The sequence below is a fragment of the Pelophylax lessonae genome, assembly GCF_965119305.1.
Source record: "Pelophylax lessonae genome assembly, chromosome: 3".
In the NCBI taxonomy this organism is placed as follows: domain Eukaryota; kingdom Metazoa; phylum Chordata; class Amphibia; order Anura; family Ranidae; genus Pelophylax; species Pelophylax lessonae.
In genome coordinates, this window is record NC_138770.1 from 512,238,852 (window position 1) to 512,251,732 (window position 12,881).

The following is a 12,881-nucleotide window of genomic DNA, read 5'->3' on the forward strand; positions in this document are numbered from 1 at the left end:
GCCTTAGTGCATTGGGGTACCATTCAAAATCGCACCTCCACCGCAAGGTGGTAGCACATGTAATGTGTGCTAACATGCATTGTGGTAATGTACCAAAACTGAGAAGTGTAAATGGGCCCTAAATCATTTTTAAGGCAAACAATAGTAAAATGTTAAGCTGAATTCAAACCTGTGTCTTTTTCTCCAAATGTGTTTCCACTTCAAATCAATGGAAATGTACCGGCATGCATGTAGGTGTACTTTAACACGGCTTCAATACACATTATAATGCACATCCCGGATACAAGTCTTAATGTATGCATTGACATGCATTTCATTGACTGCAATGGAAAAAGCATCAAGCACAAACACAAAGATGTGAATCCAGCCTAGTCTGGCCACATACATTATAATCTGCAGCACAATGTCTGGACAATGTATGGCAATGCACATAACATGCTTTTGTGTGCTGCAGTGGCATACATTGTGAATGCCAGCCCAATCCACCTTAAAACGCACTGATATATTTTAAATGCATATTTTGCATTCCCAATTATTGATAAAACTTTTTTTTTTCTTTTTTTTTTTTATTGTTGGGACATGGAAGGTTTTGAAAGAAATAATGGGATTTTTTTTTTTTTTTGCAATCATACTTTCCTAGGTGGATGCAGGTTTGGTCCAGTCCTGCATCTGTCCCCCGCCGGCTCTAAGATTGAGAACTAAGCGATCAAAGACCGCTGGTTCTCAGAGCTCCCTAAACAGAGAGCTGGTGACTGTAGGTCGCAGTCTTCTCTGCACATACCCCCCCCCCCCCCCCCACCACCACCACACTAGGCTGTGGAGGGGACAGGAGCAGGCTCTCAGTGGCTCCAGACCATATAGGGGCTAACTTTCCTGAGCCTGGACTGGCTTTGTGACGTCCACTGACAGCGGGATTCAGCTGTCCGCTGAAAACAGGCCAAAAGAGTGCAGAACAAACAGCAATCCTGTGATCCACAGGAGAAATACAGCCAAATGAGCTTTGGCTGTACTTCTCCTTTAACTGAGCCCTTATCCATCTAATGGGCGTTTAGATTTCCATGTACATGATTGGGTATACTTTCCAAAGTGAATTTTCATTTAGCTTCAATTCATTCACCAAGCTAAGTGAAAGTGAATGCTCAATCACCAGTATAACTGACACCCAGATGGCTGTGAAACTCAGAAATGGTATACAAGCTACTTCCAAAACTTAGCCAACCAATCTCAAGAGGCCAAAAGATGAACTTTCCTGTTGTGCACTACTATTCCTCCAAGATAATCCCAGTGCTAGGGTTGTTTGAACATGTCCACTACTGCTATGCTGCTATGATCATGCATGTTAATGAAAAGACTGTTCTAGAAGGGCATATGAGCTGTTATTAAAAAGCTTTTTTACTTTTTATTAGCAGATCATTCAAGTAAGACAAATGGCTCACATTTATGATCAGCAAATGGGACCCTCCTAGGTTTGTTTTTGATCGGCACAGACTTCTTTGCTTGTCAAAACAACAGTCACAAAGGAAAACCCAAAATTCGGCAGTCACTAAAAGTCTGCAGTGATCACGGGGTTGGCAGTTGCTAACACTCTCTTGTCAAAGAATAACAAGTGAGTGCAGCTTCACTTTATGTTCATGCAGCTTCGCTTTTCACATGCTGGACTATGCACCTGCTCTTTGCAGAAGTTTTAGTGACTGGAATCATCAAGACTGCAGGTTTTATATCCTTTTTCCTGGTACAACAGCATAGTTAGACAGTAAATGATGATGTACTTAGGGCAGGAAGTAAAGGAAGTGACAGTTGTAGAGCTGAGCCTGAAAGCTTTAACACTACAGAGATCAGAAAGTGTAGCATAAAGGGACAGAGGTCCAGGACTGGTAAAGTTCCATAGGAAAGTACCACTTAGTAGACAGTTTTCCACCCACAGTTATCAGCAATGAATTAACTGTCACTGGGTTCTCTGATTAACATATTTAGGATGCTAATGTATTGAATTGTTATTGAAGTAATAATTATGTCATGCTTTAGGTTAAGGATTCACTACAAGCTTTTTTTTTATTATTATTTAATTTTGTATAGAGTAAGGGAGGGTTATAATCCCTGTCAGTTTTTTTTTTGTCATCTGTGTCCCATTGAGCAGATTTCTATCCACTTCCTATCCCGTAGCCACATCAGGAAGTGAGAGGAAATTCTTCTAAATAAGAGAAATCCCTAGCAGCCACTAAACTCACCAGAACTATTGTGCCCAATAGACATATGCCGGTTTTCGGTAATTCGATATATCGCGGTATTGCATACCCACGGTATTGTTATTGTGGCATTTTTAAAATACTGAGTTTCTCTGCTCCTCAAGTCTGCCTGACTTTAGAATTGATACATTTTCAGTGAGCTGGATGACTCATTCACTCACTCAATAGAAACAGCTCTGGTAATATGATCCTAGAGTGAGAGACTTAGCTCCTCCCTGTAACCAATCAGACGGCTCCCACTCAGCACACACCCACATGCTTTTTCCAGGGCTCAGACAGAAACACTGCTAATACAAGCAAGTTTCTGCAGATAGAATTAGATAGATAGAATTAGATAGATATTATATATATATATTTATATATAGATAGATAGAGATATACATACATACATACATGGGCATAGCAGCATATCATATATATATATATATATATATATATATATATACACACACGCATAGCAGCCCACATTACATTATTCTATAGCCATCAAGCCGTGTCTGGCCTACCTGGTGATGACTGGTCCTGGCGCTCTGATCCGATGGCCTGGTCTTTAAAGGGGCAAATCCTTGCGGTCCAGAAGTGGTTAAACCTGCAGGAGGACCGGTGTTTTTATCTATAAATGACTTTACTACTGCTTTAGGCCTGGTTCACATGTATGCGGGTTGGGGCACCACATTTGCACAGGCATAGCAGCCCATTGATTTGAATGGGCTTGAGCTGCTATGCCTGCGTTTTCGGCTGAAAAAAAGGTGCATGCAGAATTTAAAAAAATGCAGTGGCCATGAAATCCATCCTTCTTTTGCACCATGCGACTTACCTGCCGTTGCTGCACACGCAAACTGTGTTTTTAAATGCCGTGCCCACGTATACAAAAAACGCAGAAAGCTTGCCAGAGCAGGAACTGCAGGTAAGTCGCATGGTGCAAAAGCAGGATGGATTTCAAGGCCACTGAATTTAAAAAAAATGCTGCATGCACCTTTTTTCTGCGGAAAATGAGGGCATAGCAGCCCGTTCAAATCAATGGGCTGCTATGCCTGTGCAAATGTGGGCCGCAAACCCGCATACATGTGAACCAGGCCTAAAGCAATAGTAAAGTAATTTATAAATAACAACACCTCCTTCAGGTTTAACCACTTCTTGACCACAAGGATTTGCACTCTTAATGACCAGGCCATCGGATCAGAGCCAAGCGCCAGGACCAGTTATCACCAGTTAGGCCAGACACTGCTTGACGACCTATTTTAGGCCTGGTTCACAGAGTCTGTACTGACTGACTATATAATAATGTGCAAAAGTGAACCAAAGTCCTTAAATTCAGCAATGAAATTCAAGTGAGGTAGAAATTTAATAATTTAAATTTAATAATTGAATACCGTGATAATACCGTATACCGTGGCAAAACCTTAATCAATTAATCGCAGCATGAAAATCTGATACCGTCACAAGCCTAGTGCCCAATGAAAGATTTCCCTTCTATTCCTGTTCTGGTGACCACTCAAAAATTGGGAATTTTTTTTACTTTCACTCACAGTGATAACAGTCACCAGGATAAATAGAGAGGGTGAATCTCCCTAACAGGGACGCAGACAACAATAACCACCTGACAGAGGCAATTATTACTTTAGAGAGGAGCTTCAGGCTCCTTCAGAAAAAATGAAAATACAGCAGCTACAAATACTGTAGCTGCTGACTGTTAATATTAGGACACTTACCTGTCAACGGATCCGGCCTTCACCCGGGCCAATTTTTCAATCGGCTCTTGGGTGCTACCGCCGCCATTGTTGCCTTAGGGAAACTGGCAGTAAAGCCTTGCGGCTTCACAGCTGGTTCCCTACTGCACTTTGTGAATGGCCCCGCAGAGGGGCGAGGAGGGGGGGGGGGCGAATTTCCGCGGCGAAGTGAGCCAGAAGTGGGAGTGGGTACCTGTCAAAACCAGGTACCCGCTCCCCCCTTCCCCCCCTAAAGATGCTAAACCCTTTTGGGTGGAGGTACGCTTTAACTTTAGGATTCTTGCTATTTCTTTTTAATGTAGAAAAACATCACAACAAAGTCATATATTGCCACATGTAAAAAGTAGCACCACTAAAACATCTGCTGTTCCTCCTTCAATTGTCTCTCCTACCACAGTGGGTGTCAGTCGCTCTAGGAGGGGCAATCACAAAAGCAAAATTAAGGGGCACATATCATATATAAGGCTGCAACTAAAAATTATTTTTATAATCGATTAGTTAGCCGATTATTGTTTCGATTAATTGGATAATAACCTTAAAAAAAAAGTGTGGTGTATGCGACAAACAAAATATTTTCGACAAATTATAGTCTCCCTGGCTTGCCTACTTACAGGTTCCAGAAGAGTGAAACTAAACACGTGAAACGTATTGAAGGACGAGACTCCGGGACGGACACCTACCTACCTTCTTTCCCTTTCAACTATTCTTCCGATACATACGAGTCTGGTCCTGAATTCTTAATGTCTTCCTTTCCTATCTCGAGAGACAAATGTTGCAAGTAAATGGGGACCTCTTTACCTACATATGGGTGCGCCATAATGCTTGGTAATGTTTAATATTTGCTGAGAGCCAGTCTCACTGGTCGTGGGCTTCCCACTTTGGGTGGTCTATGGCCGATGGGTGCGGTTAGAGACAGTCTCGATCTCGGAGTCTGGGGCTTATGAGCCTTATGAACCGCGGCACACTGGTTGAGAAACCCTGGTAGAGGGTGTCCTCTATGGCTAAGCCCAATCAGAGTGAAACGCGTCAACAGATGAAGCCTGTGGATAAAGCCTCTGGTAATTTAGCAGAAGATGTGATGGAGCTATGTGGTCTGCGCCCCCTAATATTGCTATTGTGAAAGCAATGTATTGATTAAAGATATTTCAAGCCAAAAAAAAAAACCATATACGGTACATCTTTGCAATACATGCACACATGTAAATCATAACTTTTTAGTGTGGCAATTTGATTTAAATTGCTATCCAAGAAACACAATCTAGAATAACATGGGCACATTAACTAGTTACTAACCAGAGAGGTTCCAGTGAGGCCCTCAAGCAAATCCAACAGTTTTCTCCCATCTTTGAGATCTGAAAAAAGGTCCTTCACTGGTGCTTTTCCACTCTGCAAAACAAGAAAAAAATAATTCCTCATTCAATGCACACAATTTCACAGCTTGCTTGTAAACACAATCTTATGAGGAGCAAACTGATCAAATGATACATCTGACTCTCCTAATGCCTCGTACACACGCATCGATAGTTGGCCGTGAATTTTTGGCCAACGTCCGATCGGCTGATTATCGGCTTGTTAGTATGATGCTTCCGACAACCGACTCCGACTTTTCGGCCGAACAAAATCTGGTGTGCATGCTATAAAATTTTTGTTGGCCGTCAACAGAACGGCCGATTGTTCGTCAGTCAGTACAGATTTCGGCAGACAAAAATCAGATGAGCAAGACTGGGCATGCTCAGAGAAGAAAAAACACACAGAAAGTAAACCAGCACATGACATCACTTCTGAAGTTGGTTGTTGTTGGCCGAGAAAATTTGTGTGCAGTCTAGAGCACATTTCAACCAACACAACAGCACTGGACAAAAGACAGGCCGATCGGTCGGCCGATAATCATTGTGTGTGTACGAGTCATAAGGCTGGTTTCTAAAGTATACACAGGTAGTACAGCTGTCCACAGACAATGTTATCTGGGCCTCTGATTTGTCTCCTCAAGCATTTTGGCATAATAACACCAGTGGGTGAAGAGAAGCAAGGGAACCTGTTCAGGTGCACAAATACTAAAATCAGTAGGACAATATGTCACCTACATTTAAAGTCGTATGAAATTCAAAAGCAAAAATGTAATATGTTGCAGCTTACCAATTCTTAGATGTGGTGGCTGCATTAGTTTAATATTTTTAGGATTTTTTTCCCTTTGTTTTCTCCTGGTGATCTGGGCAGTCTTATTGTTTCCAACTTTAACAGACCAAGCTTTCCAGCAAAAAGGTTGAGACAATTCATTTATGTAAAACATTTATCCCAAAAGGAAAACAAAAAACTGTTATTGTTGATGCGTATTGTAGCTGGGGGTCTCTGAATCACCTGATCGCTGTGATAGCCTCTGATTGGCTATCAAAGTGATTAGTCACTGCCCCTGAGTTGTTTTCTCCTGTTGAATGGAGAAAAGATACATTCTATCTTGTTCTCCTTGCTAGAGGAGAATATGTAAACAAAATAGTGTGTGTAAAAAATAATAATAATAATAATAAATAAAGCAAAAATAGTTAGATCAGGGTTTGATCTAGGTCATGGTCAGGGGTTAAGGTTAAAAGTCATGGTCATTGTGTTTTAGGTATTATGAAAAATGCAAAATGCGTACTATTGTTTCTGGGCCCAACTACGGGTACAAACAACAAATAGTGGTATCGCTGTGTTCGTCAGAAGCAGGAGTTTTGAGTTGCTCTTTGGCAGTAGGTTATGGTAACAGCAAGAAATATATAGACAGGGCATCTCAAAGGGGCGACGAGGGGACCAGTGCCCAAGAAGATAACAAGCAGGGAAAAATGTCTGGGCCCCAAGGCAGGAAATTAACTTGGCTCATAGAGGAAACGGACTTTGATCCACTGAAATGCAGGATGGCTTAAGTCTGGTACACACAGTGAGGAGTTTGCTGTACTAACTACTAGCGACATTAGTACAGCAATCTCCCTGCTGAGCTATTGTGTTCTTGCAGGGGAGACTGCCCCCATGCCAGAACACACCAATCAGGGCTGCTATACACACAAGCCGAATGTTGGCTGGTTTCAGTTGAACCAGCCAATACCGGCTGATATTCGGCCCACATGTACCAGGCTTTGGGAAGAGGTGTTTGGACACAATGCACTAATTACATTTCATTTTTGCCTGGAGTTGGGCTTTAAATATTTATCAACAGCGTCACAAAAAAAGTAACAACAGCTTCCCACTAGGGGAAGGAACTTAAAAAGTATCTTCAATGCTGGCATGAAGCCAGAGCTGTATAACATTTGTTAAGTATGTAATGCTGGAACATAACACAAGATGACACAATAGCCTAAGGAAGAGGGGTGCTTAAATACACGTCCTGAATAGACACTTCCACTGACAGCTGGGGGAAACATGACAGCCAGACAATGGTTGGAAACTGTGTCTGTATATCTCATCAAAAATTGCTTCAACATAAACCTACTCTCTTTTATCCCTAATCACTTCAGTGCTTCAGTTGTTTCAGTTGTTCACCCCTTGTGGACCACAGCAAAAGTTATGGGTCTTTCGATCTGAATCACAGTGTAGATCAAAAGAACAAACTTTAATCTGCTATTGGTCTTGTTACATTTCAGATACCCTGCAGGGAACCACAGAAATATTTGTTCTCAAATTTGTATGTATTTTTTAAAAAAGAACTCCAGGCACAGAAAAAGTACTTTAAATATGCTGGCATACAAGGAGTCAAGTGCAAAAAGTATGCCACCTTCTGGGGCGCTCTATTTTATTGGTTCACCAAGCGCCAATGGTACAGCTTATGCCATACTGCTGGTGCTCCAAGAGAAGAGATACAACTCTCTTATACAGCAGCCACACTGCAGCAGAAAGCAAAGCATTCTGTGATTGGACAGAAGAGAGAGAGGGCAGGCAGTGTAGCTGTCAGAGAGCTGGAAGTATAGCAATAGCTATACTATCAGCGCTATGTGAATTAGTACATTTTAAACAAAACAGAGAGCTCCAGGAGGTGGCATACATGACACTGCTCTTAAAGGAGTTGTAAAGGCAGAAGGTTTTTTATCTTGATGCATTCTATGCATTAAGATAAAAAAAACCTTCAGTGTGTAACAGCACCCCTCAGCCCCCTTAACACTTACCTGAGGTCCCTCTCTGTCCAGCGATGTCCAGGAGTGTCTCTGCCTTCCGAGATTCTCCCTCCTAATTGGTTGAGACACAGCAGCGGCGCCACTGGCTGCTGTTGCTATCAATCAAAGTCAGCTAGCCAATCAGGGGAGAGAGGGGTGGGCCGGGTCAGGGCTCCGTGTCTGAATGAACACAGGGAGCTGTGGCTCGGCTCGGGTGCCCCCCATAGCAAGCTGCTTGCTGTGGGGGCATTCATCAGGAGGGAGGGGCCAGGATCACAGAAGAGGAACCCAATAAGAGGAGGATCTGGGCTGCTCTGTGCAAAACCAACTTCACAGAGGAGGTAAGTATAACATCTTTGCTATTTTGATAGAAAAAAAGAGATGAGACTTTACAATTACTTTTGCTTCCTTGTGTGCCAAGAGAGATTCCTGGAGTTCTTTTTCAACTACATTACGAATAAAACGTGTATGAAATATGTGCATACAAACAGAAAAACTGTCAAACAATTAGAAACTGGCTAGAATAAGGGGAGGAATGATGTAATTAGGACGAATTTGTGTTAACTAGAGGTTAAAAAAGGAATACTCCTTTTAAAACTTTGTTTCACTATACTGCTTCATTGATAACATTTAATCAAAAAGTATGTGATTACAGTAACTGGCTACAAATTCAAAATGGAAAAAAACAACAAAGTATTCAATTTTGCAGTTAGGGATCACTGTAATAAGTTGATCTACTGATCATATACTGTATACACTCCCAAGGCCCCTTTCTCAAAACCATGAGAAACAAATCCCCTGCTGCTGACTCAGATCAGAACGGACAGTTGCCCCTTTTGTGACATCTTTGCCCATTCCTTTTTTTTCCTCCACCTCAAAGGAGGAAAAATGGACCCATGCAATCTCTATGGATGGGTAGACGTAGGCAGATGCGCGTTAGTTCACATTAGTGTTCATCCAATCTATCTCATTCAGATCCCCCAAAGCAGCCTTTATGTAAAGCCAAAACACTTTATTTAGTTCTGGACAGAGTAGGGAATAGATAAAAGGATGCTAAACAATAATCCTTAAACATTCAATACCTAATGGCCCTGTAATCTATTTTTCATTACATCATTTCTTACTGTGTTTTTCTGTCTCTTTGTAATGTCCTTCTTGCAGGGCCGGTGCAAGGATTTTTGACTACACAGGCGAAGGTGCAATTTGGTGCCCCCCCCCCCCATTCTTCCTCCCACTTCACCCCCTCCCATATGGCATACACTTTATTTGTGCTCCATTAAGCTATAGTTGTTCCACATGCATGGTACAAGAGACGGTCAGAGACTGCAGACATTTTACAAGAGACAGTCAGAGACTGCAGAAAATTTACAAGAGACAGTCAGAGACTGCATGCATGGCACAAGAGGCAGTCAGAGACTGCAGGCATGTAACAAGAGATGGTCAGAGACGGCATACATGACACAAGAGATGGTCAGAGACTGCATACATAGCACAAGAGATGGTCAGAGACTGCATACATGGCACAAGAGATGGTCAGAGACTGCATATATGGCACAAGAGATGGTCAGAGACTGCATATATGGCACAAGAGATGGTCAGAGACTGTATACATGGCACAAGAGACAGTCAGAGATTGCATACATGGTACAAGAGACAGTCAGATACTGCATACATGGCACAAGGAATGATCAGAGACTGCATACATGGCACAAGAGATGGTCAGAGACTGCATATATGGCACAAGAGATGGTCAGAGACTGTATACATGGCACAAGAGACAGTCAGAGATTGCATACATGGCACAAGAGACAGTCAGATACTGCATACATGGCACAAGGGATGATCAGAGACTGTATAAATGGCACAAGGGATAGTCAGAGACTGTATACATAGCACAAGAGACGATCAAAGACTGTATAAATGGCACAAGAGACGATCAGAGACTGTATACATGGCAAAAGAGACAACCAGAGACTGTATACATGGCACAAGAGACGATCAGAGACTGTATACATGGCACAATAGACGATCAGAGACTGTATACATGGCATAAGTTATTGTCAGAGACTGCATACATGGCACAAGGGATGATCCCAGTCTGTATAAATGGTACAAAAGATAGTCAGAGACTGCATACATGGCACAAGGGATGATCCGAGTCTGTATAAATGGTACAAAAGATAGTCAGAGACTGTATACATAGCACAAGAGACGATCAGAGACTGCATACATGACACAAGGAATGATCAGAGACTGCAGACATGACACAAGAGATTGTCAGAGACTGCATACATGGCACAAGGGATGGTCAAAGACTGCATACATGGCCCAAGGGATGGTCAGAGACTGCATACATGGCACAAGAGACGGCCAGAGACTGTATACATGGCACAAGAGATGGTCAGAGATTGCATACATGGCACAAGAGACAGTCAGAGACTGCATACATGGCACAAGGGATGATCAGAGACTGTATAAATGGCACAAGAGATGGTCAGAGACTGTATACATGGCACAAGAGAGAGTCAGAGACTGTATAAATGGCACAAGGGATAGTCAGAGACTGTATACATAGCACAAGAGACAATCAGAGACTGTATACATGGCACAAGAGACAATCAGAGACTGTATACATGGCTTACGTTATTGTCAGAGACTGCATACATGGCACAAGGGATGATCAGAGTCTGTATAAATGGCACAAAAGATAGTCAGAGACTGTATACATAGCACAAGAGACGATCAGAGACTGTATACATGGCACAAGGGATGGTCAGAGACTGCATACATGGCACAAGAGACTGTCAGAGACTGCTTACTTGGCACAAGAGACGGTCAGAGACTGCAGGCGTGCCAATAGAGACGGTCAGAGACTGCATATATGGCACAAGAGATTGTCAGAGACTGCATAAATGGCACAAGAGACAGTCAGAGACTGCAGGCATGGCACAAGGGATGGTCAGAGACTACATACATGGCACATGGGGTGGTAAGAAATTGCACACAAGGTGGTCAGAAATTGCATACATGGCACATGGAACGGTCAGGGATTGCATACATGGCACATGGGATGGTCATACATGGCACACGGGATGGTCAGGGATTGCATACATGGCACATGGGACGGTCATACATGGCACACGGGATGGTCAGGGATTGCATACATGGCACACGGGTCGGTCAGACAGATTGCATATATGGCACACGGGATGGTAAGGGATTGCATACATGGCACACGGGACAGTCAGAGATTGCATACATGGCACACAGGGTGGTCAGAAATTAAATACATGGCACACGGGATGGTCAGGGATTGCATACATGGCACACGGGATGGTCAGGGATTGCATACATGGCACATGGGATGGTCAGGGATTGCATACATGGCACATGGGATGGTCAGGGATTGCATACATGGCACACAGGGTTGTCAGAGATTGTATACATGGTACACAGGATGGTCAGAGATTGCATACATGGCACACTGGATGGTCAGGGATTGCATACATGGCACACGGGATGGTCAGGGATTGCATACATGGCACACGGGTCGGTCAGATTGCATACATGGCACACGGGATGGTAAGGGATTGCATACATGGCACACGGGACGGTCAGAGATTACATACATGGCACACGGGATGGTCAGGGATTACATACATGGAACACGGGATGGTCAGGGATTGCATACATGGCACACGAGACGGTCAGAGTTTACATACATGGCACACGGGACAGTCAGAGATTACATACATGGCACACGGGACAGTCAGAGATTACATACATGGCTCAGAGATTACATACATGGCACATAAGCAGGACTGTTACAATAATATACACTTGCTTGCCTCACCTTCCACAGACATAAGAAAACAAAATCTTTGATCACTTACTGTGCTGTACACCACTTCAAACTGCATTCCTCCTCCTGTGCCTTCTGCTGGCTTTGGCCCCTCCCCCTTGTCTTACTCGGCTCTAGGCTCCTCCCCTGGCTGCTTCTCTTCTCACATGCATGCTCTGAGACCCGAGATCCCGACCCTCCCAGGTACCGCCCAGGTAGGAGGGATTGTTTTTTTTTTTTTTTTTTTCATGATCCAGGGACCTAGCTAGGGACCTTACCTAGCTCGAGTGCTGAAGAGAAGGGGGAGGTCTTAAGGATTTCACAGTCCCGCACTGTGCTGCAGCTGGCAGAGGAGAGGAGGAGGAGGGGGAAGACTCGTGCAGGGCAGGGCAGGGGCAGCGGAGCTTTAGTAAGGGGATGCTGCAAATGGAGGAGGTGAATTAAACAGCGGGCGGGGCTGTGCGGCGCAGCCTCCTCCCATCAGTGTACTGAGCTGGGCTGAGTACAGAGCGAGCACGGCCGGCTCCTCGAGCCTTACGAATCGAATGGGGAGTCCCTTGTTTTTGCACCCCCCTCTCCTGGCGCCCTCAGGCGGCCGCTTTGGCTGCCTATGGCTGGCGCCGGCCCTGCCTTCTTGAGCTCTCGAATTTTCCTTTACCCCTTCACTTCCATTTGTTTAGAACAAGCTGTGCATGCTAGTTGCGCCCAATGCATTGCTCTATTCACAGTATATATCCCATAGTCCATAATCCCTAGTTCATCTTAAAGTGAGCAAGAGAGGGTGTCTATGTACCACCATAAAGCTGGACCATAGAGAACAAACTAAGCCACCCTCTAATACAGTGGTCTTCAACTGTGGCCCTGGGGCAAGATTCGGCCCCTGGTTTGCCTTTATCTGGCCCTTGGGGCACTATTCCTGCCACTGACACCAACAATGGGGGCG

General features: G+C 43.8%; 1 protein-coding gene across 8 annotated transcripts in view; it reads right to left on the bottom strand.

The window, feature by feature from the left end:
• UTRN (utrophin) overlaps nucleotides 1–12,881 on the bottom strand; it is a gene marked incomplete at its 3' end in the record, with an annotated part of 1,040,500 nt that overhangs the window by 849,307 nt on the left and 178,312 nt on the right. For all 8 annotated transcript variants that reach the window (XM_082249947.1, XM_082249941.1, XM_082249943.1 and 5 more), the window contains one exon: nucleotides 5,270–5,362. In XM_082249947.1, the coding sequence (XP_082106073.1) occupies nucleotides 5,270–5,362 (93 nt within the window). The remainder of the gene's footprint in view (nucleotides 1–5,269; nucleotides 5,363–12,881) is intronic.